The 27,673-nt window shown below is 50.2% G+C and overlaps 2 protein-coding genes across 3 annotated transcripts; one reads left to right on the forward strand and one right to left on the reverse strand.

The window, feature by feature from the left end:
• Positions 1 to 155: 155 nt before the first annotated feature.
• Positions 156 to 8,256, reverse strand: TAS1R1 (taste 1 receptor member 1). Its single transcript, XM_019976160.2, has 6 exons — positions 8,022 to 8,256; positions 6,141 to 6,447; positions 3,655 to 4,416; positions 2,995 to 3,207; positions 2,578 to 2,698; positions 156 to 1,244 (listed from the first exon to the last, which is right to left on the reverse strand). Exons 1-6 carry the CDS (start codon positions 8,210 to 8,212, stop codon positions 313 to 315), a joined length of 2,526 nt encoding a protein of 841 aa, XP_019831719.2. The 5' UTR covers positions 8,213 to 8,256; the 3' UTR covers positions 156 to 312.
• Positions 6,439 to 27,560, forward strand: NOL9 (nucleolar protein 9). 2 transcript variants are annotated; one of them, XM_070768282.1, is made up of 13 exons: positions 6,439 to 8,098; positions 8,991 to 9,541; positions 10,578 to 10,797; positions 11,302 to 11,429; positions 13,830 to 13,965; positions 14,089 to 14,185; positions 14,730 to 14,827; positions 20,036 to 20,197; positions 20,376 to 20,673; positions 21,027 to 21,138; positions 22,619 to 22,796; positions 23,614 to 23,747; positions 24,336 to 27,560. In XM_070768282.1, the coding sequence occupies exons 2-13, from the start codon at positions 9,170 to 9,172 to the stop codon at positions 24,483 to 24,485; spliced, it is 2,085 nt and encodes a 694-aa protein (XP_070624383.1). In that variant the 5' UTR covers positions 6,439 to 8,098; positions 8,991 to 9,169; the 3' UTR covers positions 24,486 to 27,560. The 2 variants fall into 2 exon arrangements, 1 of the variants encoding a protein (XP_070624383.1); XR_002182450.2 differs by lacking the exons at positions 6,439 to 8,098; positions 23,614 to 23,747; positions 24,336 to 27,560 and adding an exon at positions 21,262 to 21,425 and having other exon boundaries at positions 8,242 to 9,541; positions 22,619 to 22,757.
• The last annotated feature ends 113 nt before the right edge of the window (positions 27,561 to 27,673 follow it).

Raw genomic sequence — 27,673 nt, forward strand, 5'->3', positions numbered from 1 at the left:
GCAACGCCAAGCGGGCCATTAGGTCTTGCCCTGCTGGGAGTCCCGAGGTTTCGCCTGCGGTTAGCCGGGCCGCACAGCGCCTGAGGCTTGAAGAGGTAGCGCTCTACCGTCGCCCTAGAGAGGAAGCGCAACGAAGACACACATTTCATCTTTTTATTGGCAGCCGGCGCAGCCCGGACTGAGCCCTCCCGTGGGCTTACACTTCGCACGCCAAGGCTGAGGAGCCTCCCGGACACCCAGGTCCTGGACGCCCCCGTTCCACCTTCGCCCCTGAGTCCGCCCCGCCAGGCTTGACCACGCCCGATCCAGTGGTCAGGTGGAACCACAGCGCCTGGTGTAGTCCTGGATGGAGGCCTGGAAGTGCTCGGTGCTGTTGAGGTCCGGGCGGTACAGAATCACGTAGCACTTGGGAAGGAAATAACCGCTGAAGCCTCCACTCAAGCTGCTCAGCATGGCCAGCGCGTTGACCGCGGGCAGATACTTGCCCTGATAGACAATGGCCATGGTGAAGAAGGCGATCCAGGACACGAAGTTGAGGAGCAGGCTGAAGGTGACACATTTGGCCTCATTGTAGTTCTCTGGCAGGTCCTTGCCCAGGTAGCTGCAGGCAAAGGCGCTGATCGAGAGGAGGCCATTGTAGGTAACAGCCAGCATGAAGCCCAGTGAGTTAGCCTCTGTGCAGCCAAGCACCACCAGTTGAGGGAAGTGCTTGTATTCCCTGGTCGGCAGTGGGGTCCACACTGCAAGCCAAATTAGGCAGATAAGCAGCTGGATTGTTGAGCTGATCATCACAAACAGGCCAGCACCACGGTTTTGGACCCATGCACGGAAGAAGGTGGGTAACCTGGCAGAAAACTTGAAGATGAAGACAAGTTGGAAGGAGCGGACCGTCAGGCAGGACAGGAAGATGGCAAAACCGAGGGAAAAGAGGCCTTGGCGCAGTAAGCACGTGGGCAGTGTGGGCTCCCCAAAGAAGCCATAGAGGCCCCAAGTCCCCCCTGCCAAGGAGCCCAGCATGAAGAAGCACAGTCGGCCTCCAGCTGACCTCACCACGGGGGTGTCTAGGTGCCAGGCAAACAGGCCAGCAGTCCCAGCCACCAGCAGCAGCAGCAGCGTATTAGCTGCCAGCAGTACCAAAGAGACTGGCTCGTGCCACGTCAAAAACACCACAGTGCGTGGGAAACAAGTCTGGCTTCTCTCAGGTGCCCACTCTTCTTTCCCACAAGGCCGGCATCTATAGGGATCTGGAAGAGAAGGTGGAGAGGGTTCCTGAGAGCCAGGTGAGGACAGCAGGAAAGGGAGGCTGTACAACCCTTGTATTGGAAAAGCCCCTGATGCTGGGAAGGATTGAGGTCAGGAGGAAAAGGGGGCAACAGAAGGTGAGATATTGGATGGCATCATCGACTCAATGGACATGGTAGTGGTGGATTAGTTGCTAAGTCACGTCCAGCTGTTGCAACCTCTTGGACTGCAGCCTGCCAGGCTCCTCGAATCCATGAGTTTGACCAACTCCGAAAGACAGAGGAAGGTAAGGACAGGGAAGCTTGGCGTGCTACAGTCCACAGGGTCACGAAGAGTCAGACACAACTTAGTGACTGCACAACAACAACAACAACAACCCTGCAAGGTGCTGGTGGGGCTGTAGCACAGCAGCTGGGCTCTGCCAGGCCCAGCAAGATGAGGGTAGCCCTGAGTGAGAGCCCCCAGGCCATGTGTTTCCTTAATATGCCTGTGTGAACTACAGATCATGGAGACATTTGGGTCAGTTCTGTGACTCCTGATCCCAGAAGGAGTTGGCAAGCCAAGAGGTCATAGAGAGGGCCTTACCCTATAGCTCAGCCCACACCACCCTGAGGCTGTGATCCAGGGCAAGCAGCCAGCCCCAAAGGAAGGGCATTTTCATCTCTCCCAGGGCTCTCTCCCTAGCCAAATCCACCTTCTTGAGCTGCACTCTGTGGTTTCTCTGAGTTGAGTTGATTCCCTCAGTATGGAAGAGATGCATTCCCACTGCCACCAAGATGGTAAAAAGAAGGCATGTGGCCCCTGGAGTCCAGCTCTGGGCTGAGCCCCTTAGCTACCTCTGTCTGCCCTCTGCCCTTGACCTTGCATCGCAGGATGGAAGAACTTTTTGTCCTGCCACAGACATGCTAGTGTCTGCATTCAAGCCAAGCTGTTCAAGGCAGTGGGTGTCACTGATATGGTCAATAAATGGGATTTCATACAGATAAAATGGGAAGAAAAAAGAAAACAAAGGACAATATGGGAGGGTACAAAGGGAATGAAACTCACATCTGTTTGGATAAAGATGCTGAGTTTAGGATAAAATTGTCTCTCTAGGTGCTGGTTTGGAGCTCTCTTAAAAAGAACACAGCTAGATATGAGGCCTTCAACTGCTTGTTTCTTTCTGCTTGATGAGAACTTACGTCTGGTGGAAGGTGTCCTCCAAACTGTCCCTAACTGGCAGGAAAGTGACCAGAACCCTGGCTCTGCACACATGTGGCCCAAGGGAGGCACTTCCATTTGTTCTACAGACCCTAGGAGTGCTGGTGGTTCACCCACTCATCACTGGTCACTCACCACTCCTATTGAGGAAAGTCCCGGCCTCACAGGGCACACACTCAAAGCAGCAATGGTGGAAACCTGTGATCACTCTCTGGTGGCCTTCAGGACAGTCCTTGGAACACACAGACGTAGGCACCTGCAAGAAGCCATGGTGTTCTGCAGCCACGTGGAGATGCTCATGTCAAGGGACCGTCACACATGGGATGGAAAACGGGGTCTCTGGGCATCTGCCCTCACAGCTCACTCCCAGAGCAGACGGCTTGGTCATGTGAACCAGCAGCAACTGGGCATCTGTCTTTCTGAGCCCTGGGAGCTTCCCTGGCAGGGCAGCCTGGTACCTGGGATCCAACCTCATGTTCTGTGTGAGCTGTCAGCACTGCCCCCAGGCTGCCCATCAGGCAGTCACTTGGTGAGTGACCACGTCCCTGTTACCTGGTTGTCGTTTCCATGCCACCGGATTTTGGTCGTATTTATGTCCAGCAATACTGAAAATGGAGAGGAGGAGCCGATGACCCTGAAGTTCCAGTTGGGGCCACTCCAGTCCCAGGCAATTATGTCATAGTTGCTGAGGGTATTGCCATCGTCATTAAATGTCACAGCGTCTTTGTGTAAAAGGAACTTCACCTTGCGGATCTGCTCCAGAAGCTGAAACAAACGGGGATAACGGAGCTGGTGCCAATGACACTGGCTGCTCCTCCTGCGTCCTTCCAGACCCAGATGGCCCAGGAAGCAAGTGCATGGGGCCTTGCTGAGCTTCTACCTGGGGCATTTCAGCCTGCCTGGAAGTTCTGGTCCCTTCCTCAGCCCACCTCCCCTCCTAAAAGGCCCCTTGACCCTCCTAACCAGCCTCCTGAGTGAGAGAAGTCTCTAAGAAGGCAGCCCTTTCCAGAGCTTTCAAGCCCTGGATCCCAGGCCTAGTGGGTGGGTAGAGCCACAGCTCAGAGAAGACCAAGGGGAGCCTCAGAGAAGGGATCAGCCTCTAGCGGTCACCCTTTGCCCCCCACCCCCAGCATTTAGGGTAGCTGAAGAGTAACCACACTGCCTGCCTTAGGAAGGCAGACAGTGGGTGCCAGTGGCCGGTAGGTGCCTTACCTGCCAGGGATAGACCCGGCCCCTCGAACAAGCTCCAGAGGAGCAGCCCAGGAGCTGGTGGAGGCCATGGGCCACAGCGTAGACAGCCTGGTATGCGTTGTAGGCAGAGCTCATGGAGAACTCTGCTAGCGTGGGCATTGCCTGTGCCGTGAAAGCCCAGCATTCTGTACACAGCTGGTTGCTGTTGCACCAGGAGCCCTGGGGGCAAGGCCTGAGAACTCCTTTGTCGGCCTGGACATAGGCCTCTTCAAACTCCTTCAGGCCAGGGACATGCCTGTGCGGGATGGCCACGCCCAGCACTGTGCCGATGCCCTGGATCCCAGGCACACTGTTGATGTGACTAGAGATGGCCCAGTCTTCTGTGGCGATCCACACTTTGGCAGTCAGTTTGGCCAGCACCACGGATTCAAAGAACACCCTGGCCAGCTGTCTGCCAGAGTAAACCACTACAACGGTGGTCCTGGCTTGGACCAGGCAGCGTATCATGCTCTGCATCCGCTCATCGCCCGGTCGGGCAGAAAAAGGCACAATGTCCCTAAAGGCAATACAGATGCCCTGCCGGGTGACCTGGTACTCCAGCTCCTGTATCCCTACCTCCCCGTAGTCACCTTCGCCACCCACGATGGAGATCCAGACCCACCCGAACCTCTGCAGCAGCAGCACCAAGATGTCCACCTGGTGCTTATCACTAGAGATGGTGCGCAGAAAAGAGGGGTAGAGCCGCCTCGCGTTGAGCACCATGCTGCTGGCTCCGTAGCTGACCTGTGGAGTTCAAGTTCAGTGGCATCAGCCTCGACTGAGGGCCCCCCAGGGCCAGCCCTGTTCTTGGTGCAGGGACATAGGAGCGGGAGGGGAGGGAGAAGGGGGAATGGAGATGAGGTCCTGGCCTGGGGTCTCAAGCAGAGCACTGCTAAGTTACCCATGGATAAGGGGGCAGGTCCCCAGAGAGAATTCTGGGAGAGGAAGGAGACTCTGGCCTGTGGACAAAGTGAATGCAACCTGCAAGCAGGGAGTGAAATAGTATATGTGTGGGGCCCTCCAGGGACTTCCACTCAGCTGGAAAGCTGGAGGGCAGATCCAGGAAGGAGAGCATGAGCCTGTGTATTCTGTCAGGGCAGGAAGCCTTAGCCCCTACTTAGCCCCTACTCGGCCTAGCTGAGGTGCTAGGGCTTTACCCCAAGGCCACAGGGAGCCCCTCAGGGTTTAGGCAGCAAAGTGACATCAAACTTGTAGGAGTGTATCTCTGATCAATGAAGAACCTGTTTAGAAAAGGCTCAAGGCCAGAGTCAGAACCCCAAGGAACTGATGGAATCATCTAGATGGGAGAGGATTGCAGTCAGTTAAAGCTGGGGCAGTGGCCATAGGGAAGGGATGGACCTGGCAGTGGTTAGAGGGCCCCATGGCAGAAGCCGTGGTGATGGGCTAGACGTGGAAGCAGAGAAGGGAATGCAGCGGGCACTGGCTTCCTTGGAGACAGTCACTCTGCCAGACAGGCTGGGGAGGGGATGTAGGAAGACAAGAGGCTTTTGTTATGAGGTAGGTAAGTTCATTTGGGGCCCTGGTGGCTCCATTAAGTGGAGGCACTGAGTGAGGCTCTGGAGACAAAGCTGGTTCTCAGGAGTGGAGATGGAAGGTGGAGATGGGAATTCAGCCAGGGCCTTTTGCTTTCCTGAGAAGGGGAGGGGTGTGTCCTAGACAGTCACCTCCTTCTTGGGGGGGATGGAGGGGGGCACAGAATTCCCTAAAGGAAACCAAGAAGGAAGTGGCACAAGGGAAAAGGGGGAGGTCATAAATGCTGGGGGAAAGTGTCAAAATGGTCAGATGGGTTGGAGACCTTGTGGCCCTCCACCAGTCCTTCTCAGCAAGACCTTGCTGGTTCTGCCTTGGGGTGGTCACTTGACCCATCTCCAACCCCTACCCAACCCGCAGTCATCACCTTCAAGCACTGCTCAAAGGACAGAGCCCAAGGCCATGGAGGGAGGAGTAAATGCAAAGAGAGAAGCAAGCAGGAATGGAGAGGCTGCAGAGAAGTCTCCTTGGAAGGGGAGGTCAGCCAGGCTGAGGAGAAGTGCCCGGAGGATGGAGGGGGACAGGGCAAGTGTGTCAGCAGAGGAGGAGGCCCTGGAGAGGCTGATGAGCAGAGGAGGGGAGGGCACCACACAGCTGAGCCTGAGCCTGGAGGAACGGACGGGAGGAGGAGGATGGGGTAGATGTGAAGCCTGTGGGGTGATGGGACAGCAGGAGGAGAGAGACGAGCAGAGGTTTCCAAGGAGAAAGGACTTTCCGGTGAGCACAGAAGCAGGGAGATCTCGGAAGCAGCACTTGGAGAAGAAGGAACTCCAGATGAGTGACTCAAGAGCAGTGACTGCCCAGGAGGTCCTGAAGTCCAGACTCACCTTGGGCACAGCAGCTCCTGCACACCCACCCCAGCCCACGCTGGACTCACCAGGAGGGGAGATGAGTGAACTGTTAGGGCTCCAGCTTACCAGGGGCACCAGGAAGGGGCTCAGCAGGGCTGCAGTGGTAAGAGCGTGCTTGGTGATGTCAGGCCCGATCACCGCCACCATCGCAGGGGAAAAGTGGGCAGGGTCTCCCTGGATCTCCACATAGTGCCTCCCCAATGTGCTCAGTATGCTTAGCGTGGCGTACATGTTCGCTGAGTCTGAGCACACATCGTACAGCTCGTAACCCAGGGTGACATTGGGTAGCAGGGCAGTGGAGTTGTTTATCTCCTCGATGCTGAACCGCATGGCCTGGAAGAGGTGATAGCCATGGCCGTTGAAGCTGTTGGACCTGTAGGGAAAGCCAGGCTGAGAGCTAAGAACCTCTGGTTTCCTGGAACCCTAGGCTTGGGGGTAGAAAGGAACCTCTGAGGTCATCTGTGCAGCCCCTACAACCATGACCTCAACATGGGTCCTGGACCACACACACAGTTCTGCTGACAGGCCTTGGGAGAGGTAGGGGGCAAACTGGCAAAGTATACATACCATGCCCCCCACAAAGCATATTAGGATCAAAGGGCTCCCAAGTCCTGTAGCAGAGATATCTGCTATATTAGGGTTCTCCAAAGAAACAGAACCAAGATGAGACACATATGTATACATCTAGTTAGCTAGCTAGCCAGCTATATATACACAGAGAGAGAGGGAGCGCAAACAAAAGAGAGGACTATCTTTTCCTCGGGATCTCCATCTTTTCTCTTAAGACCTTCAACTGATTAGGTGAGGCCCAACTACACTATGGAGAGCATCTGCTTTATTGATTTAAATGTTAACCACGGCTAAAACGTTAACCACGGCTAAAACGTTAACCACATCACAGCAACATCTAGACTGGTGTTTAATCAGCACCTGGACCGCAGGGCCTAGCCAAGTTAACACATGAAATTAACCACAGTACACGCTTATACCCGGTTAACCAGTACCTTTCACTGGGACACGTGATTGTGGTGGGGGCCTGTGTTCCTCATGGCCTCTCTGGGAAACACAGACACGGGCACACTAGGGCCGTGACTCAGCTCTGCTTGAGCAGTGTGCCAGCCTGCTCCATTTCCCAGCCTCCCGGCCTCTTGGGAGGCTCCCCCATCATTCCTACCACTTCTGTCCTTGAGTCACTGGAAGGAAGCGTAGTACCTCCTGCCCGCGACAGCCCTTCAGTCACCTGAACCTGGTTTTTCATGTATCTCCTCCTCCCTCAAATTTCCTCTTCCCAGGCTCCCAACTGTAGCTCTTTGGGCCAGTCCTCCCACGCTAGGCTTTCTAGAATCTTCCTCCCAGGCTGGCTGTCAGGTATGCTACATTTTGGGCCACTGAGCCATGAGACATCCTCGAGCTGACCGAATCTAATACTATTCCCTTTATAAGAAAAGCAGTTGCTTTTTTTTTTTTTTTTTCTACCTAGACTGTCCACTTCAGGAAGGCACCAACCAAAGTCATTCAGGCTACTGAAGCATCTTCTGCTATATGTCCCCACTTCTCTCCCCCTGGAGAACCATACTTGCCATCTGAGAGACTAAGAAGTGTGAACTGGGGAGGATTGGGGTAGGATAGGAGATGGAAGAGGGAAAGGTGCCCTTGCTTAACCTTTGCTCTCTAGTTACATTACAAAGCCAGGAAACAACTGACCTGGAATTATAATACAAAGGACGCTTAACAGCCAGGACAAAAGAATGTGTTAAAAGTGCCAGGGAAAGGCTAGCCAGCCCTTAAAGGTGGTGGCTTGGCTGTGGGTTGGGTAGGGATTGGAGGCAGTCCAGATGGTCACTCCAGAGATAGAACCCACAAGGTCTTGCAGAGGCAGGCTGGCAGAGGACCTGTAGGCACAGGCTCCCCCCACGTGACAGTTCTACTGACCTCCCCCCCACTCACCTGTCACAGAAAGTCACCATGGGTCTTCCTCTCGCCTCTGGAAGGGCACTGTGGAGAGGGAACATGCCTGCAAGCAGGTAATCCCCAGGGAGGCTGAAGTCGGGGGAGGACGGGGTGTTGTGGCAGCTGAAAGCCCAACAGCAGGAGAGGGAGAGCTGCAGGCCGACCAGGCGCACCCCCCAGAGTGACATGCTGGCCAGACAGCCCCGCGCCTGGCATGGCCACGCCACGCCCTGTGACCAGGTTGGGCCGTTTAAACAGAATGGTCAGCAGTTGCCCAGATGCTTCCCAGTCTCATGCCTATGAAAGGGGGCGGGCTTAGAGCCCAGTTGTAGGGCTCTTTGCCTCTGCCTTCCGGGCCTGCGGTCCTCCTCAGGAACTGGGCAGGGTAAAGGCACAGGTGCAAAGCAGGTGGCACCCACTGACCCTTCCTCTGGACGGTTGTGGGTTCTGTCCTTGCTCTGGTGCCTGTGGCATCACCTGGTTCAGAACGGGATTTGAGGGGGGTCAGCTTCTTTGGGGAGGGGCTTGAGGAACAGAGTGTGAAAGGTTGCTCTCAGCGAGCTGCAGGTTTTAGAACCGTTTACCTGGGCCTCAGTTTACCGAACGAGACAAGGCTTTGAGTTATACTTGTGACCCACCCCAATCCTCAGTCTCCTGAAATTGAAATTCTGAGTAAATCGTCCCCATTTCGCCTCCTTAAACACAGTCGGTCCCTTCAGCTCAAAGACAAATGCATGCAAACAGAGGGTATGCAAATAGACAGGTTTTGTTTAAAACGTCAGTCCTGGAGCTTTTTCAGTCGCGGGGAGCGGAGCGGGGAGGGGTCGGGAAAATCCTAGCTGGATTTCCGGAGAGGTGGCCCTGGACTTGGGGTATCTGACTTTCCCTCTCCACGCAGCCGGGGTGAGGCTTTTGCATAATGTAAATGGGGCTCTCGTTGGGACTGCCTGGCCGGGTGTCGCCCAGGCTTTCCCTAGGTTTCACCACCTCCAACGGGCCTGAGTCACACTTGCGCCTGCGGAGGCCAGGGTGCGTCACCAAGACTGCCGGCAGAGGGCGCCCGCACCTTCCAGAACCTTGACGGGCCGCAGGGCGGAGCGTTGGGATCTCGCGAGATTCTCGAGCGACCGGCCCCGGCAGCCAGCATGGCGGACTCCTTACTGCTGCTCAAGCGGGTTCCCTCCCGCCACACGTGGCTGCGGGCCCGCAAGGCCCGGCCCCAGCTCATCCTCAGCCGCCGGCCCCGCCGCCGGCTCCGGAACCTGCGCTGGCGCAGCCGAAGGCGGCTTCGGCGACGGCTGCTGCAGGCCCAGGCAGCCGGCGCGGACTGGCTGCAGGGCGGCTGTCTGGTGTCCGGCGACGCGGCGCTCCAGAGGCTGAAGACCTCGGCTCGCAGGCGGGCCTCCAGCCCCGAGCCGGCCGAAGATCCGGTCCCGAGTGGTCCCGCGATCCTCCCCATCCCGCCGGTGCGGCCGGCTGGCTCGGGCCGCGCTGTCCTGCTGCTGCCGCTGGGGCAGGTGGGTCGCGCCGGGGGAGCCGGGCGGGCAGCGCGGGAGGGTGGGGATACAGCCCCGGGAGCTGCAGGCTGGGAGAGGCCCTTTTTCCCCTGCGGGTACTCTGTCCGCGGGTCAGTCGCATTCCTCGGGCTGTGGTGCTGGACAGAGGGTAACAAGGATCCTCCTGAGGGAATTCTAGGTCTTTGGGGCTGCTGCTGCTACTGCTGCTGCTAAGTCGCTTCAGTCGTGTCCGACTCTGTGCGACCCCATAGACAGCAGCCCACCAGGCTCCCCCGTCCCTGGGATTCTCCAGGCAAGAACACTGGAGTGGGTTGCCATATCCTTCTCCAATGCATGAACGTGAAAAGTGAAAGTGAAGTCGCTCAGTCGTGTCCGTCTCTTAGCGACCCCATGGACTGCAGCCCACCAGGCTCCCCCGTCCCTGGCATTCTCCAGGCAAAAGTACTGGAGTGGGGTGCCATTGCTTTCTCCGTCTTTGGGGCTGAAAGGACTTTAATAGTAATAATAGGTTGCATTTATCGAGTGCTCAGAAATGTCAGGCTCTAAGTGTTATGGGTATCTGAGCTCATTTAGTGCTACATGCTCTATGGAGTCATTACCACTAGGAATGTTTAAAGAAAAACAGAACATAGCTTAAGTAACCTGCCGGAAAGATATAAGTGGAGGCAGAGCCAGCAGTCAAACCCTTCACCTGGGCGTTGGTCTGGGAGGTCCCCCGCACTATAGCTTTGTAAGGACGGGGAGCCGTGAGAACAGCAGAACTAAGTTCAGGGGGCCCCCTTAGGTCAGTGTGCGTCAGACTGTCCCTTTGGCTGCTCCGGATATGATCTTAGATTAAAAGTATTCACATTTTAATCTATTAGTTTAAAATACATCATTACCTACAAGTTATTCTGTTACTTAGCGATAAATCTCTCTTTTTTTTAATTCATCTCCTTTTGATAACCTGAAGAGCCAGTTAAAATCTTAGAAGTTTTCTGTCATTGGTAGCAGAATCTGTAAGCTTATTTTTCCTTTCTTTTTTCGTCCCCTCCAGGGCTTTACTTTTAGTGGGATCTGTCGTGTGACCTGCCTCTACGGCCAGGTGCAGGTGTTTGGTTTTACCATCAGCCAGGGCCAGCCTGCCCAAAATGTCTTCTCCACCTACACCCACTCTCGTCTGACCATCAATGCTGTTCATTATTCAGTGCATGAGAAAAGCAAGAAGGAGATGAAGAGAGAAGCCCGAGTTCTGCTCAGACCTTATCTGAACCAAGGTAATGAAGAGAACTGAGTGACTTACTGAGGATGTATCATAATAAGGCAAAAACTTTTTTTTTTTTTTTGTCCACACCCTGCAGCATGTGGGGTCTTAGTTCCCTTGATAGAACCCATGTCCCCTACAGTGGAAGCTTGGAGTCTTAACCACTGGAGCACCAGGGAAGACCCAAGGCGAATAATTTTTAGTTGTTTACTGTGGCCTCAAACTTGCACTCTTTACTATATGTATTTAAACCCTCAAGGTCTGGAGAGTGAAGCTCTTTTTACCATTTCACAGATGAGGAAAGTCACCAAGGCCACACAGTGTTCAGGTAGCAAACCTGGATTGATTTCTCCATCCAGGTGTGTTTCTGTCATGCAGTATGGCCTCCTGAAAAAGGCTGTCATACATAATTCCTAGTCTCAAAAGGTGTGGACTTTAGCAGAGGAGAGGAAAGTCCCGCGGGGCATAGCGTTTGATGGAGTGCTGTTTCTAAGGCAGCTTATGTCTCTCTTTACAGATGACAGATATTGTTTGATGAGCAGTTTTTCTCCTCTGTGTTCCATCGTGTTGCTGGAACGTCTGAAAACCTCCACCGTGAACTTTATAATCAGCCATCCAGGTTTATCTTACATTTTCGTACAAGAGGTAGAACCAGTTTTCATTCAGAGTTTTGTTCATTACTTTCACCAAAACAGTCAGATGACTATGTAGGATGCCCCTAGTCTTATCTGTCTGTCATGTTGTGCTATAAGTCATACAGAATGTAACACATGTGTACAGTAAAAAAGTCAATAGAAGGATATATCAGAAAAATTGTCTCTTCTACGCCACTTAGCTTCATTCCCCAGATAAAGTCACCATTTTCTGTTATAGTTGATTAAATGCCTTTTGATATTTTTAAAATGGTTATCTTTATATTTTGATTCACCAACTTGAGACAGTATGAATTCTTTATAAATTCTGAGTAATTTCAGCGTACTTACACTTTGTCCCATCTCTTCCTTTCCTCATTTCCAAATTTTTGCTGTCCTTACTATTAATTTCCTGAAGTCAGATTGGTTCCTAAAATTGTCTCCCATGAGCCAGTAAATTGAGCCAAATCTATAGGAACATCAGACTTCACGTGAGGTGTGAGGAGGAATCAGGGAGCAGCAGCAGGTTTTTTGGCCGGACTGTCTGAGTGCGCCGAGACATGGGGCTGTAGGAGGAGACTTAGATCTGTAGCTGAAAGATGCCTCTTAGACATCCAATTGGAGATGCCTGCTGGGCAGTTGAATGTGTGAGTCAAATTCAGAGAAGAGGTTGTGTGCATGGGTGTGTGTTGAGTCGCTTCAGTTGTGTCTGAGTCTTTGTGGCCCTAGGGACTGTAGCCAGGCTTCTGTGTCCATGGGATTCTCCAGGCAGGAATACTGGAGTGGGTTGCCATGCCCTCCTCCAAGGGATCTTCCTGACCCAGGGATCAAACCTGTGTCTCTTATGTCTCCTGCATTGGCAGGAGGGTTTTTTACTACTGAGCCACCCAGGAAGCCCAGAGAAGAGGTTTCAAATGTAAATTTGGGTGCTTTCAGTAGAATAGGGTTCCATCGCTTCTTGGCCTTTGGACTAAGATCAAGTGTAGTATCTATTCTTATCAGAATAGGGTTCCAAAGCCCATGAGATGGGATAATGACACTGAGAAGTTGATGCAGGTAGAAATGATAAGTTCAAGGTCTGAGCCTGAGGAGCAACAGAGAGACTGAGGAGTGGTAGTGCTCATGTTAAAGGAGAGCAGGTGAGTGTAATCAGGGAGCCTCTGAAGGAAGTGGGGGTGCCTGACGTTGCTGATGGTGAGATGAAGCCTGAGAAAGGAATTGCGTGCAGGCTCACCTTCTGGACAGGGTGGTTTTATGGCATTGCTGAGCAGACCAGCCTGATTGGAATGGAATCAAGGGCTGGGGAAGGAGGAGCTCAAGGGTTCAGTGGTTAGGGATTTTGCTTTTAGAGAGTTTAGCTATAAAGGAAAGAAAAAGATGAAACAGGTTGGAAGAGTAAGCCTGGTCGAGAGAGTTCTGGGTTTTGTTAAGATGGATGGAAAGAACCGCATGCTTGAACACAGCTTGTAGGAAAAAGCCACAGAAGAGCACGCTGATGGTGCCGTGGGGAGAGGATGGAGGGAGGGGTTCCAGTGTCTGTGTGGTCTGTTGGCCTTGGGAGCAGAGGCGCTTCCTTGAGAGTGGCTGGAGGAAATGCCCAGGACAGGGATGGAGGAGCGAAGCTCTCTTCTGATTGTTTCCTCTTACTCTGTGAAATGGTTCGGGGGATCACTGAGCGGAGGCATAGGGAGTAGGCAGGGGTTGGGGGTTTGACATGGAAGGAGAAGCTAAGAAATGCAGGCAGGATGATGCACGGGCTTCTGCGGTCACGTTAATTTAGTCAGTGCAGAATCTAGCAGCCTGGGAGGGCCACAGCGGTGGACATGGAGACCCCACCTGGCAGTGAGTGTTTCAGGTGCTGTGATCAGACTTGTTCCTTTTTCACTTACTTTCAGGTTTGTTTGTTTTTTTTCCTGCAACTACTCAAGCACCACTATTTAGATTCCTTATGATCTTTCTTGGATAACTTCCTCCTCCCCCCATGCCTATGTGTTAGTACCTTCTGGAATTGTATTTTCATATAAGGCAGAGAGTAACCTTTAGATTATCTCATTTTATAAGATGTTCTTATTTTGCCCTCAGTGATAGTTGAGAATCAACTGAGAGGTGAGACGAAAGAAGGGATCAGAGTTATCTTTTTTCTCCTTTTTAATGTTTATTTATCTAGCCTCAACAGGTCTTAGTTGCACCTCTCAGGATGTTTAGTTATGGCATGCGAAGTCCCATTTGCGGCTTGTGGGATCTAGTTCCCTAACCAGGCGTCAAACCCGGGCCCTCTGCATTAGGGGTGTGGAGTCTTAGCCAATGGGACCACCAAGGAAGTCCCCAAAGTTATCTTTTGTAGCTCACAACTATTTGAGGCTTATTAATTTCGAACCAAAGTAAAAGAAGCACATTATGTTATCATTTTCAGGTCCGGACTTTCCAGATTAACTCTGAGTATTTTGCCTTGAGATCTGTGGGTATTAGAAGAGAGAAAAAAAAAACTGGCTTGCGTTTAACGGAGAGCGCCTTTGCAGTTATGGAAGAGTTAGTGAGCATTTCTAGCGGTGAGTGATACAAACTGATGTAGTCTAGAGTTCGTCCGCCAGAGCCTCAGAGGATTACTGTTCATGATCAGAGTCCTAAAGACGACAGCTCGTGTCAGGGGTCAATGTTTGTTTCCCCTCCAGAAGAAGCAGACAGCTGCCCCGTCATTCTGGTCTGTGGCTGCCAGGACATTGGAAAGTCAACGTTTAATAGATACCTCATTAACCAGCTGTTAAATAGGTAAGAGTGTTTTAATCCTGTTGTGACATATTGCCAGACTTTCAGCAGGAAGTAGGATTTTTGATTTGAGAAGCTAGACGGGATTGCATCTCAGCTCCTCCATAGAGATGACATACAAGTCTGTACAGAGCCGCTCAGCTGAGGAGGCCTCCTGGTTGTGCCGTTTGGGGGTGCAGCTATGGCCCTCTCAGGTGTGCCCACCTTGCCGGTCAGGGAGCTCACGAGAGCCATCAGTTGATCTCAGAATCTGTTTTTGTCCAAACCCAGAGAGTCGGAGCAGGGATAAAGTCTATGGTATTTAAAAAATAAAGTTTGAGGAAAGGCAGAGTTGTATCCATATAGCGAATAGACACTGTAGCCAGGCCTGCATCCCGTTTTCTCTTCACTGATATTTTCTCTATGCTGGTGTCATCTTCGGAGCATTCTGCCTGCAAGGCTGTGCGGGGTGGGGTATGCCTGTGTGTCACATAAAATCTTTATGTTCTGATTTACCTTGGACATGGTAAATAAAACGAGTTAAGATTTCTTTCTTTTAAATTTTCAGTGTATCCTGCGTTGATTATTTGGAATGTGATCTGGGGCAGACAGAATTTACTCCTCCGGGTTGCATTTCTTTGCTTAATATTACAGAACCAGTTCTAGGTATGTATTCTACATTTCTTAAATGTCTTGGTTTTACACAGTACAAAAATAATGATACAAGAAAGTCAAAGAGTACAAAAGTATAAAATATAAAAAGATGAACACATCTCCCCATGAAACTTATGGTCTTCCCATAAGAATTCCTCTGGTCTCAAAAAAAAACCCCTAAAAACCCAATGATACCTTTCTAGAGTTCTATTTTAATAAATGGAACTACCATCCATTTTATTTTATGTAAATTAGAAACACTTTCCTCTAATACGAGCATCTTACATAATACTACACAATGATCTCAACCAAGAAATTGACATTGATATAATACAATAGTATTATATAGTTATATATATTATATATTATATATATAACTATATATATTATATAGTTAATAAACTAATCTATAGATTTTTTCAAAATCCATTAGTTACCCTACTAATACCCTTTTTATGTTTCAGAATCCAAATCAGAGTCCCATGCTGCTTTTTTTAATACAAAAATGTACATAACATGTTATTTATCATTTTGACTATTGATACATGTACAGTACCATGCCATCAAACACATTCGAAGCGCTGTATAATCATTATCACTGTCTACCTCCAAAACATTTTCCTTGTCCTGGGCTGAAATGCTGTGTCCATTAAATAACAGTGCATCCCCTTCCAGCCTCTGAGGACCTCTGGTGTGCTGCCTGTCCCTCCCTGTGAATCTGCCTCTTCTGGGCACCTCATCCAAGTGAAATCATGCAGTACTTGTGCTCCAGTGTCAGGCTGTTTTCACTAAGTATAAGGGTTCAAGGTCTGTTCATATTGTTTGGTACTTCAGTCATGTCCGACTCTTTGCAACCCCATGGACTGCAGCACGCCTGGCTTCCCTGTCCTTCACCATCTCCCGGAACTTGCTCAGACTCATGTCCATAGAGTTGTAGCATATATCAAAATTAACTCCTTCTTGTGGTTGAAAATCATACCAATGTATGTATATCACATTTTGTCTATCTTTTTAACTGTGTTTTTATTTATTTATTTTTGATGGTGCTGGGTCTTCATTGCTACACATGGGCTTTCTCGAGTTGCAGCAAGTGGGGGCTACTCTTTGTTGTGGTGGGCAGGCTTCTTATTGTGGTGGCTTCCCTTGCTGCAGCACACGGGCTCTAGGGCGCCAGGGCTTAGTTGCTCCACGACATGTGGAATCACCACGTATCAAACTCTGTCCCCTGCATTGGCAGGCAGATTCCACCACTGGACTACCAGGGAAGCCCCTGTATTGGTTCTGGTTTTCTGCCTGTTGTGACTAATGGTGCCGTGAATATTGGTTACAACTATCTTTTCAAGTCACCGCTTTCAATTCCTTTGGATATATATACACACATACATGCACACCCACGGGTGGTCATGTTTAACTTTTTGAGAAACTGCCAGACTGTTCTACAGCATCTGCACTGTTTTACGTTCCCATCAGTAATTCACAAGGGTTCTGATTTCTCTACATCTTCAACAACACTTGTTATTTTGATCAGGGCCTTTCATGTGGATGGAAGTAATCTCTTTTTGGTCTTGGTTTGCATTTCCCTAATGACTAACGGTGTTAAGCCTCTTTCCATATGTTTATTGGCCATTTGTACGTCTGCTTTGGAGAAATGGCTGTTTTAGTCCTTTGCCCATTGTTGAATTGGGTTCTTTGTTTTTGTTGAGTTTTAGGAGTTCTGTATATATTCTGGATGTTAATTCTTTGCTAGATATGCAATTTGCAGATACTTTGTCATTTTATTTGTTTTTGACAATATCCTTAAATGCACAAAAGTTCTTAATTTTTATGTTTTTGCTGCCTATGCTTTTTGGATCATCCATGAAGTTGTTACTAAATCTAGTCTCATAAAGATTTTCCGTAATGTTTTCTTCTAGGAATTCTGCTAGTTTTACCTCTAGCACTTAGGTCTTTGATGATTTTGAGTTACATTTTGTGTTTGACACAAGAGAAGGGTCTCACTTCGTCCTTATGTACACGGATGTCCAGTTTTCACTATTTGTTCTTTCCACAATGAATGGTCTTGACACCCATGTTGAAAATCATCTGACCACACATCCATACATCAGTGCGTGCTGAGTTGCTTCAGTCATGCCCGACTCTTTGCGACCCCATGGTCTGTAGCCCGCCAGGCTTCTCTGTCCATGGGATTCTCCAGGCAACAATACTGGAGTGGGTTGCCATGCCCTCCTCCAGGGGATCTTCCCAACCCAGGGATGGACCCTACAGTTCTGTGTCTCCTGCATTGGCAGGTGGGTGCTTTACCACTGGCGCCACCTGGGAAGCACGTGCATGCAAGGATTTTTTTCTCGTGCTCTTTATTCCATTGGTTTACACATAGCCCCTAGGCCAGTACCACACTTTTAATTACCGTACCTTTGTAAGAAGTTCAAAATTGGGAAATGTGAATCCTCCAGCTTTATTCTTTCTCAAGACTGGTCATTTTGAGACCCTTTGCAATTTCTTATGAATATTAGAATAGGCTTTTTCATTTCTGGGGAAAGGGCTGTTAGAATTTTGATTGGGATTGTATTCAGTCTTGTTTTTCACTTGGCTGGGTGGCAAGGCATGTGGGATCTTAGTTCCCCGACCTTGGATTGAACCCACACCCCTGCAGTGGAAGCAGAGTCTTCATCACTGGGCCACCAGGGAAGTCCCAAGGATTGCATTCAATCTGTAGATGACATAGTATTAACATTTTCCTATCCATGAACACAGGATGTCTTTCTGATTTTTTATGTCTTTAATTTCTTTAAGCAATATTTTACCTCCGTGGTTAGATTCACTTCTAAGGACTTAATTCTTTAGTTATTGTAAATGCAATTGCTATTCTAATTCCCTTTTCAGATTGTTAATTGCTGGTATGTAGGAACATACTGATTTTTGTGGGATTTTGTTGTTTGTTTTTGTTTTTTCTTATTTAAAAAGTTTTTTTGAGCGTGTATGTGTTTGTTTTTTTTTTTTAACAATTTTTTGTTGTTGTTGTTTTTGGCCATGCAGTGCAGCTTGTGGGATCTTAGAGTCCCCAGTCAGGGATCAGACTCAGGCTCCCAGCAGTGGAAGCGCAGAGTCCTAACTGTTGGACCGCCAGGGAATTCCTCTCTTTTAGCTGATTTCATTGTTCCTCTTTTTACATTTTCTCTGTCCTATTTAATTTTTCCCCCCTTTTACCATATTTTTAAAAACAAGGACACTGATACATCATCATAAATACAACCACCAAAATCAGGATGGTGACATTGCTATAGTGTAGTTAACTCGGTTTTGTCCCTTTTGTCTCAGTCATCTGTGTAGGCCCAGTGCGTACTTAAAAATCTTTAGTCTTCTTTAATATGGAGACTGTTACCTGGCTTTTCTAATATTCTATGACCTTGACAGTTTGAAGAGTACGTTTATGGGTTTTCCCATATTTAGATCTAGAAGTGACGCTGTGTTCTCTGTGTCGTATCAACACTGTCAGTTTGTCCTGTTACCAGAGACGTTAGCTTTGATCAGTTGCTTAAGATAGCGTTTTCTGATCTAACTAGGTGTGGTGTTTTCATTTTCTTCTGGATGTCATTGCTTCCAAAGCCCCTCGATGGACAGTTAGTTCACTTCAGTCGCTCAGTCGTGTCCGACTCTTTTCGACCCTATGAATCGCAGCACGCCAGGCCTCCCTGTCCAGCACCAACTCCCGGAGTTCACTCAGACTCATATCCATCGAGTCAGTGATGCAATCCAGCCATCTCATCCTCTGTCGTCCCCTTCTCCTCCTGCCCCGAATCCCTCCCAGCATCAGATTCTTTTCCAGTGAGTCAACTCTTTGCATGAGGTGGCCAAAGTACTGAAGTTTCAGCTTCAGCCTCATTCCTTCCAAAGAAATTCCAGGGCTGATCTCCTTCAGAATGGACTGGTTGGATCTCCTTGCAGTCCAAGGGACTCTCAAGAGTCTTCTCCAACACCACAGTTCAAAAGCATTAATTCTTCAGCTCTCAGCTTTTTTCACAGTTCAACTTTCACATCCATACATGACAGTTAGGGAATATACATATACTTAAACCCATGCATGTCATATATGTACATACATAATATGTATGCATACTTGTACACATATATGTAAATACATATTTTTATGTCTTTGTATAGGTTTCTGTTTATTAAGAGCCATGAATTTGCACTGATCATTCTTTTCTTTTTCTTTTTTTGGCCAATCTCCATGGCTTTTGGGATCTTGTTCCCTGACCAGGGATCCAACCCGGTCCCCTGCAGTAGAGGCACAGAGTCCTAACCACTGGACCAGCAAAGAATTGTGATCATTCAGATCCTAATCTCACACCCAGGGTGCCTCCTAGTTAACCTTCCCCCTTCCACATTTATCAGCCCCTTTTCCAGTGGTGCAAACCCTGGCTGCACTTATTCTCAATGTACTTACATATTTGTTCATTCCCTAGACCACGCAGGCCTCTCTCAGTTGTGGGCTGCCCCAGGTCTCCTGACTCCAAGCTTGAGGGGCGCCTCGCCAGCTCTTCCCTAGGTGGCCTCGCACCAGCCGCACTGACCGAGGCCCTTGTGACTATGTTGTGCCGTGGTCCTGGTCACCTGCCTGCCATGTGCGCTGGCCCTGGCCGCAGCCCTGACCAGAGGGGATGGGACAGACTGCTGTTGTGATGAGGGTGTGTCCTCTCAAGCTGGACTGCTTGAGTTCCAGTCCCACTGATCCCTACTAGCTGTGTGACCTTGCTCAAGGTCTGTAAAAATTGAGAAAGTAAATACTACCTGTGTCATAGGGGTTTATGAAAACTAGAGACTCTGTGTAGCACATGTAGGACATGGTAAGTACTGTATTCCAGCAAGTGATTACTGTTGTATTAATTATTGTGTGTACGCCCTGTGGGGGTGTTTTTTCTGTTCACAGATGTGTCCTAAGTATCTAGAACAATGCCCAGCATGCAGCAGACGTCCGGTAGATGTTTGTTGAATGAATGGCCATATTAGGACATAGTTTGGATTAACCGTGTATAAATGCAGGCATGTCTGTGTTTGAAGTTGAAAGCTTAGATTTCCAAAAGTGAGAGCACAGCTATTCCTAGTGGTCCGATGGGCTCAGATTTCCTGAGCAGCTTTGTCAGGGATCATGGCTAGACCATAACCCTTGCCACCTCTTATGTTCTCATGGATTAATGACTCTCACCTTTATCTTCTTAGGACCACCTTTCACCCACCAGAGGACACCCCAGAAAATGGTCTATTATGGGAAAACTTCTTGTAAAAACAACTTTGAAAACTATATTGAGGTAATAAAGTATGTTTTCAGCTCCTACAAGCGAGAGTCCCCTCTTATCATCAACACCATGGGCTGGGTGGCAGGTAAGTCCATGGTGGCGCATCTGGCGGAAAGGGTTGGGTGATGGGAACGGGTGCGTGCGTGGCTTTTAGACGTTAGCGCTGAAGCCCGGTCCTTAGGAGGCTCCTCATCTCAGCCTCTCATGGGCACACATCACCACCCAGGTGCACTGACTGGGCTCTGTCGTTTACTTCCTCGCAGACCAGGGTCTCTTGCTTCTCATTGACCTGATCCGCCTGCTGTCACCCAGCCACGTCGTCCAGTTTAGCTCGGACCGGAGTAAATACATGCCGGACCTCACCCCCGATTTCGTGGACGACATGGACGGCTTGTACACAAGACGCAGGTCCAGAGTCAGAAACAGAGGGTTCCACCTGCCCGAATTTGCTGAGAGTTTGGAGTTTGCTGATGAAGAAAAAGAGGGTCCAGTTATGTCTACGGGATACAAGCTGATGTTCGTGAAGTCAGAGTTTGTGACTGGAAAAACGTCCAGGAATAGGTAAGCAAACCACCATGGCTGGAGAATTCCATTTTCTTCAGTCTGACAAGGTCTTCTGTCCTCGATTCCTTCAAAGGGGTCAGTCCCTTAAAATCTTTCAGATCTCTGTCAGAGCTACCTGTTTACAGAGAAGAGTCAGGTCTGTTCCGAACGGTTCCTTTGCCAGTGGAAATGCCCAGAATTGGCCTCCAGATCTGCTTGCCCCTCTCGGAGCTTTGACCTGAAGGATCTCCAGTGGGTTTATGGAGAGGCAAGGTCTACGGTCCTGAGGCTGGGACGTGGGCTGTGTCAGGACAGGTGGGCCCTGTCTCGGAGCGGGAGGTGGGCCTCTCACCTTCTGATTTACTTTTCAGAGAATCACATAACAGAATCCTCCGTGAGCTGGCAGTGCTGGGTTACCTGAGCCAGTTGCAACCCCCAGTGCCGAAGCCACTGCGTGCCTTACACGGTCTGACCCCCTATCAGGTAACCTGAGCTCTCAGGGGGACTGTCCGGCTTCCTGTGTGCCCGTCTCACCTCTTTATACCCCTTCACTCGTGTCATCCTCAGCCTTGAGGTGTTGATGTGCCCACTGTGCCCATTTTACAGTCGGGAGCTGAAGGATCCGGTGGGAGTGGATCCACCTCCAGAGGGTCTGACCCTGGTTTCCATCCTGACCAGGAATGTTCTGCCTAATACCAGAGGCGGCCCTGGGACCACACCCTGCAGCCCAGCTCCACCCTTCTGCCTACTGGCCATGTGCGACTCGGGCTGTGAGTGGTGGTGACGGGCCTCGTAGATGCGTGTGTGCCCAGAGAGCACGTGTAATGCGTTTCAGATGTTGTCACAGGTTGATTCTAGCTCTAAAGTATGTGCATCTTGGATTCCAATCTCTGAAGGACTGTTTTGGGAAGAAACCACCATAGTATTAGGGTCCCAGATGATGGAAGAATCAAATAGCGACAGGTATCATTTCTAAGTGCTCACCCTGTGCTGTGCTGTCCTCTACTCACCGAGGCCCTGTTATTACCCCCACTTTACAGATGATGGAACTGAGGCCAGGGGCAGACTCAGCTTGCCCACAGGACGTAGGAAAAGTCTGGGCTGGGACTGGCTGGCGCCCAGGTGGCCTGACTCTGGACCAGAGCCCTCACTCCACTGTATGGCCTGCGCAGTGCTGAGCACACAGTGGGCCAGGTGCTCTGCTGAGCCTGTGGGGAAGGTGCTGGTACACACCCCACTTACAGCTAGAAGACTGGGCAGGCAGGCAGGTGGAGATGCTGGGCAGAGGTCACACGGGCAGGGACGGTGACCAGGGAGTGTGGGGAAGGGGGGCAGCATCATGTTGCCCAAGCCCAGTGGAGAGATTGGCCCCAGGCTTCCAAGCCCTCTCCACTGAAGAACCCAAGGCAGTTTTTTTGGGTGATTTGCTCTTGTTTATACTCATTGGCAATGCTCTGTAACTGGACTTGAAACTTATCTGGCTATTTTAAAAGTGTGTAGTTACCCAGAGAGCTACATGTTAAAGGTAGTCCTTTACTGTGTGCTCAGGAAGGTGGTCCATTTTCTTAATTCAGTAATTCCCTTAGGGGCTTCTCCTCACTCTGTGGGTGTTTACTTTCTTCTGCCCAGAGACCTGTTGCTGATGAGTTTTCAGTCTCCCTCCTACCTTCAGCTCATGCCCACGTCCCCGAATTCGCATCTCATGTGTCTTTAGGCAGAGTTGCAGGCATTCAATTTAGATTTCTAGCAAGTGTTGTTGGTGTGCATGAGCTTTGTGTAATTTTCCTCAGTTCTCAGTCTAAAGCAGTGAAACACTAAACAATTTCCATTCCATTTAGATATGTTTTGGTGGGCAGTTTGGCAGATAAAACTTCAGATGGCTGACTCGTCAGCTTGTAGAAACTACTGACATAAGCAGTCTTTGGAGTCAGATCACTGAAGGGGGTGCGTGTGTGTCCTCCAGGTCCCTTTCAATGCCGTCGCGCTCCGGATCATCCACGCTGATGTGGCCCCCACCCACATCCTGTACGCCGTGAATGCCAGCTGGGTCGGGCTCTGCAAGATCCTGGATGACGTCAGGGGATACGCCAGCGGGCCCATCCTGCTTGCCCAGAGTCCCATCTGCGATTGTGTGGGGTTTGGTGAGTCTGAGAGGAAAATCTGAGTGTAAACCTACTGAAATTGACCCACCTGAGCAGCTGTAGATTGGCGGGGCTTGACCTTGTTGCTGTCACTTGCCTGGAGTGGTCAGAGAGCTTGTCTGTCCTCTGTGAAGTGGGCCCTGGGAGGTAGGGGGCAGGAAGGAAGCGATTCTTCTTTGCTTGCCCTGCCAGCTCCTCTAAACGCAGGAGTCCTCAAGGCCTGGCCAGGCCTCCCTCTCATCTGACATGTTTTCTGTGGCTCTCAGTCCATTGTAGGCTGACCTCTGTACACGCTCTCTGGCACAGCATCAGAGCTCCAAGCCAGTGTTACCAGTCACTGTTCTGCTTAGTTGTCTCCCTGGCTTCTAAGACTTCACTCCAACACTGAGGTCCTGATAGATCCATCAGCTGTTCCCTGACATTCCGCCCACAACTCCTCCTCCTACCCTGCACTGGCCATGAATGATCCTTGAAAGATTCACTCTGTGTTTGGGTCAGGCCCCCTGGGTCCTGCTTGGCACCCCTTCATTTCGTTTATCACAGTCCACACACCAGCCTGATGCCTTCTCGTTTCAGAGTGTCAGACTCCTCAATCTCATCTGTTCTCACCATGCTCAGGGGCTCGGTAGTTGTGGGGCACAGGTTTAGTTGCTCCGCGGCACATGGAATCCTCCTGGACCAGGGATGGAACCCATGTCCCCTGCATTGGCAGATGGATTCCTCTCCACTGTAGCACCAAGGACGTTAGAAAACTCATAAGCCGTTCTGCAGTTCTGAGTGGTGGGGAGGATGATCTTGTGTGTTGTGTGTCTTCAAGGGATTTGCAGGGGGATCGACATGGAGAAGAAGCTTTACCACATCCTCACTCCCGTGCCCCCAGAGGAGCTGAGACACGTGAACTGTCTGCTGGTTGGGGCTGTGAACATCCCACAGTGTGTTCTCAAGAGCCAGGTGTGTGCAGCCCTGGAGCTCGCTGGCCTCCAGGTCGCATGGCAAAGTGCGGACCTGAAGTTGGGCCGGGAGTCACAGAGCAGGTTCTTGTTTGGGAAGCTTACACTCCTTTGTAGAGATGGACAAGGCCGGGTGACATGTCCACATGGCCTGAAGGTCTGGAGCGTGAGTCCCCATCACCTTGGGCAGGAGCCCTGGGTGGAGCCGTCATCTCAGGCATGGGTGTGGGAGAAAAAGGGCAGAGGTGCTGACCCCAGGGTGACCCTTCCTGAAGACAGTCTTCAGAGGCTCCTGTGGGAAGGTCACGGAAGGTCACGTTGGCCAAGGGCATCCGTGTGGCCCCAAACCAACCCCAAACCAAACGGCAGGACCTGTAGGCAGCTGAGGAGGCAGCTGGTATCCCCCTTGTCACCTGCTGATTCAAGAGAGAGCCCCATCTCTTTCTGTTGGACATGTTTGGGGGGTTGAAATGTAAGTGGGCCCTTCCAAGGAAGGGGAGCTGAGGATCTTAGGAGCGATCTAATACTCTCTTCCATCTTGGCCAGATTCTAAGTGTTCCCACATGTTTTCTCTGTGTTTCCATTTCAGGGTGGGCTCGAAGGGACCATACCTTATGTCACAACAGATTATAATTTTAAGCTTCCTGGAGCATCAGAGAAAATTGGAGCAAGAGAAAGTGGGGCAACGTATAAAGAGAAAGGACATCCCAAACCTAAGTTCTATCGAAAAACATACTGATGTTCTTAATACAGGAAGGACCTTCCTCCCAGAAAGCTTGACCATCTCCAGCCTGGCATCACTGGACGATGGGGTCTGTGACCGTGAACAGAACAGCATGCTTACGTAGCAAACGGTGCAGTTTCCTGCGTAGCTCATGGATGCATTTAGCGTACGTACACTTTTCAATTGACATGACAGAGGTTTTCCCTAGTCTTCTGTTTCGTTTTCTAAAGGAATCAAGAAGCAGGGACGAGTTCGTGCACCATTGAAACAGAACGTGGTCGATTCCTCATGAAGTTTTTCAAGGACCTGGTTGGTGGTATCTGGATAAAAATAGAGAAACCAGACCACAGAAATGTCTCAAAGGGGAAAGCAGGACATCTGGTGGGATGGAGAGCATAGAAAGGTACAGAGTTACCCTGTGGTCCTCGCTTGGGGGGTGCTCCCAGCCCTGCTCACTGGATGCTCCCTGGCCTCTGCCATACACATGGGTTGAGGATTATGCTTATATTTGGTGTTAAATTTATTCAAGGTTTCATAGATAAAAGTTTGCCTCAAGAACCCTTCATCTTTTAAAAATCTGATGCTGAAAAATTTTACCCTGAAAAAATACTCTCAAACCCAGGAAGCCTGTCCTGGAGCCTCTTTAAAACTCAGTTTGTCCTGATTGACTTCTCATCTGAGATGGAAACGCACAGTGAGCAGGGCCGGAAACCAGGCTGTTTGGACCAAGGCCCAGCGGAGCGGCTCCTGCTGTTGGTCTCGGTGGCTGGACACAAATGCCAGTGGTGGTGCTGGACCCAGGGGCTTTGGAGGAAATGGTGGCCCTTCATCTTCTCTCCGGAGTCAGCGTTCTTTAACCTCCAGGGTTGGAAATGGTTTGGTAAACAGGCGGGCCGGTTCACATCACATCGTGTCTGCGTTTAGGACCCTGAGATGCCTGCAGAAGCAGCATTTCGTCCTGGTGCTCTGCATTCCGGCTTCCGAGCAGGACGCCTCGAAGGACCACTGTTAGGATGAGGGTTTTTACGGCTTACGTCCATTTGAGGCGTTGATCATCATTGTCCTCAGTGTTCTGGGGGCCGATCCCTCATGTCATAGAGCTCTTGTCACCCTCCAGGATCAGCTTCGATATTCAGAGACCATTTAAAGTCTAGTTTCTTAGTTGCATCTTATTTATATCTAAGTTTAACTTGTACATACATGTTCTGTCTTGGCCTTGCGGTGACTTTTGCAGTCAGTCCACCATCAACTTTTTTTGCCTTCTTCACAAGTTCCTGTATCATTACAGTGATGCTTAAGGTCTTTAGCAGTAAGTCTTGGGAAGAATGAAAGTGGTGATCTGTCATTTGCATTTTCATTGAATCCTGACTCATTAAGTCCTGGTAGGCTGTTTCCTGCGGGCCTTTAAGGTTGCCCGCCAGTCCCCATTGGTAAGGAAAACAGTGTTGCCACTAGAGGGAGCTGTCAGCCATTGGTCAGCTGGCCATGCTGGGCTGGAGATGGCGGAGGAGCCCCTGGAGACCTTTCTCAGCGTCTAGAGATGCTGGAGACGGCCCTGTGGTCAGCACCTGGGTGTGCCGTTCAGACAGGCAGCGGTGCACACACCCTGGGTGTTGGCCCGTTGGATAATCAGTGTTGATGGTGCAGGCTTCTGTCACTTCCACAGCATGTGTTGCTCCAGGACGGCCAGTGAGGGCTCTGTGTTGGAGATACGCTTGGCAAATACTCCTGGGACCTCCCTAGTGGTCCATTGGTTAGAGCGCTGCGCTTCCATGGCAGGGGGCAAGGGTTCAATCCCTGGTCGAGGAACTAAGATCCTGCATGCCGAGTGGGATGTGAAAAACCAAACGACTCTTAGTCATTTCTGTGTGATTGTCAAAGCGGTACATAACTTATTTTAAGAAAATCAAATTAATATCTGACTTAGAACATGGGAGCCCTCAATCACTGATTTTGTGGTTTGTTAAAATCAGTTCTTCAGACCTGTTTTTAGGACAGGTAAACATGAAAAATGGAAAAAAATCCTCCAATCTTAGGGTTGATTTAATTTTGTGAAGAAAGGTAGTTCTGTGGTTCCCATCGGTCCCCAGGTAGGTCTTGGGGACAGGAACCAGTTTGTCCTTGGAGACCCCAGTGTAGAACTGAAGTTTGAGAAAGGGGAGAGGAGTAGGTGAGCTGGCCTTGGGATTATGACTTTTGAGAAAACAAACTCTTGAGACTGGCCACCTGGAGAGGATACGGGGGTGGAGAGGACGTGGTGAGGCCCCAGCTGAGCCAAGGGGCCCCCCTTGCCGATATCAGGACCCCTGTGATGGGCAGGTCCCCACCCTCTCGGATACTCAGGTCTCTGCCTGGAAGATGGCATGAAGAGGACCAAGTGACACGGGATGGTGATTTTTAGATTGTCTGCTCATTCTTTCCCTAGATTTGGGTGAGGCCATGTGGCTGTTATCATGGCAGGCTGTGATGTTGGAGCTCCAAGTCCATGTCCTGACTGGGCCACCAGCTGGCAGTGTAGCTTTGAGGGGTGTTTCACTTGAGCCTGTGACCTTCTTTAAGATGGGTGGGTGGCGCTTCTCTCGGGTCCCTGCATGAGGAAGGCGTGAAACGCATCCACAGCAGGTCTAGCCGTAACTCCTGGCCTGTGGCCTGTCTCTGGCTGGGTTGTAAATCCTAGCAGACAGGAGGAAGACTGTGTTCCTCAGAGTCACCTTGGGTCGGAGCGGAAACTCAGTGTTCACATCTGAAAACATCTTGCCACGGCCCCCAGGCAGTGGCACCGTTCTTCCTGCTGTGGGTCCTGCTCAGGCTCCCACCCGTCGTCACCTGCCCCTGGGAGTTTTTCATAAGCCCCACTATTGCTTTTAAAATCCTACAGTCAGCTCACCTGTGTAGGAGACGATCCTGAAGTCCACCGCCGTGTTACCACTGTTGACGCCGTGACCTGTCTCACCCAGTATTTTTCTAAACTGCACATGTGCGTTTGTGTGTTTTACAAACCTGTTTGTCCAATTGTATGTATGGTTTCTATCCAACTTTTTTCACTTACATGTGAACTTCTGTATCAATAAATATTTTTGAGAATGTAAATTTGTGTCATTTTGTTCCATATATAGATAGACCATTTTATTCCAGGAAATGGTTTGAATGCTTAGAAGAAATGGCAGAAACATTGGAAGGGGGTAGTGAAACCGGTGTCATGG

This window comes from Bos indicus, chromosome 16, assembly GCF_029378745.1.
Source record: "Bos indicus isolate NIAB-ARS_2022 breed Sahiwal x Tharparkar chromosome 16, NIAB-ARS_B.indTharparkar_mat_pri_1.0, whole genome shotgun sequence".
Classification (NCBI taxonomy): Eukaryota; Metazoa; Chordata; class Mammalia; order Artiodactyla; family Bovidae; genus Bos; species Bos indicus.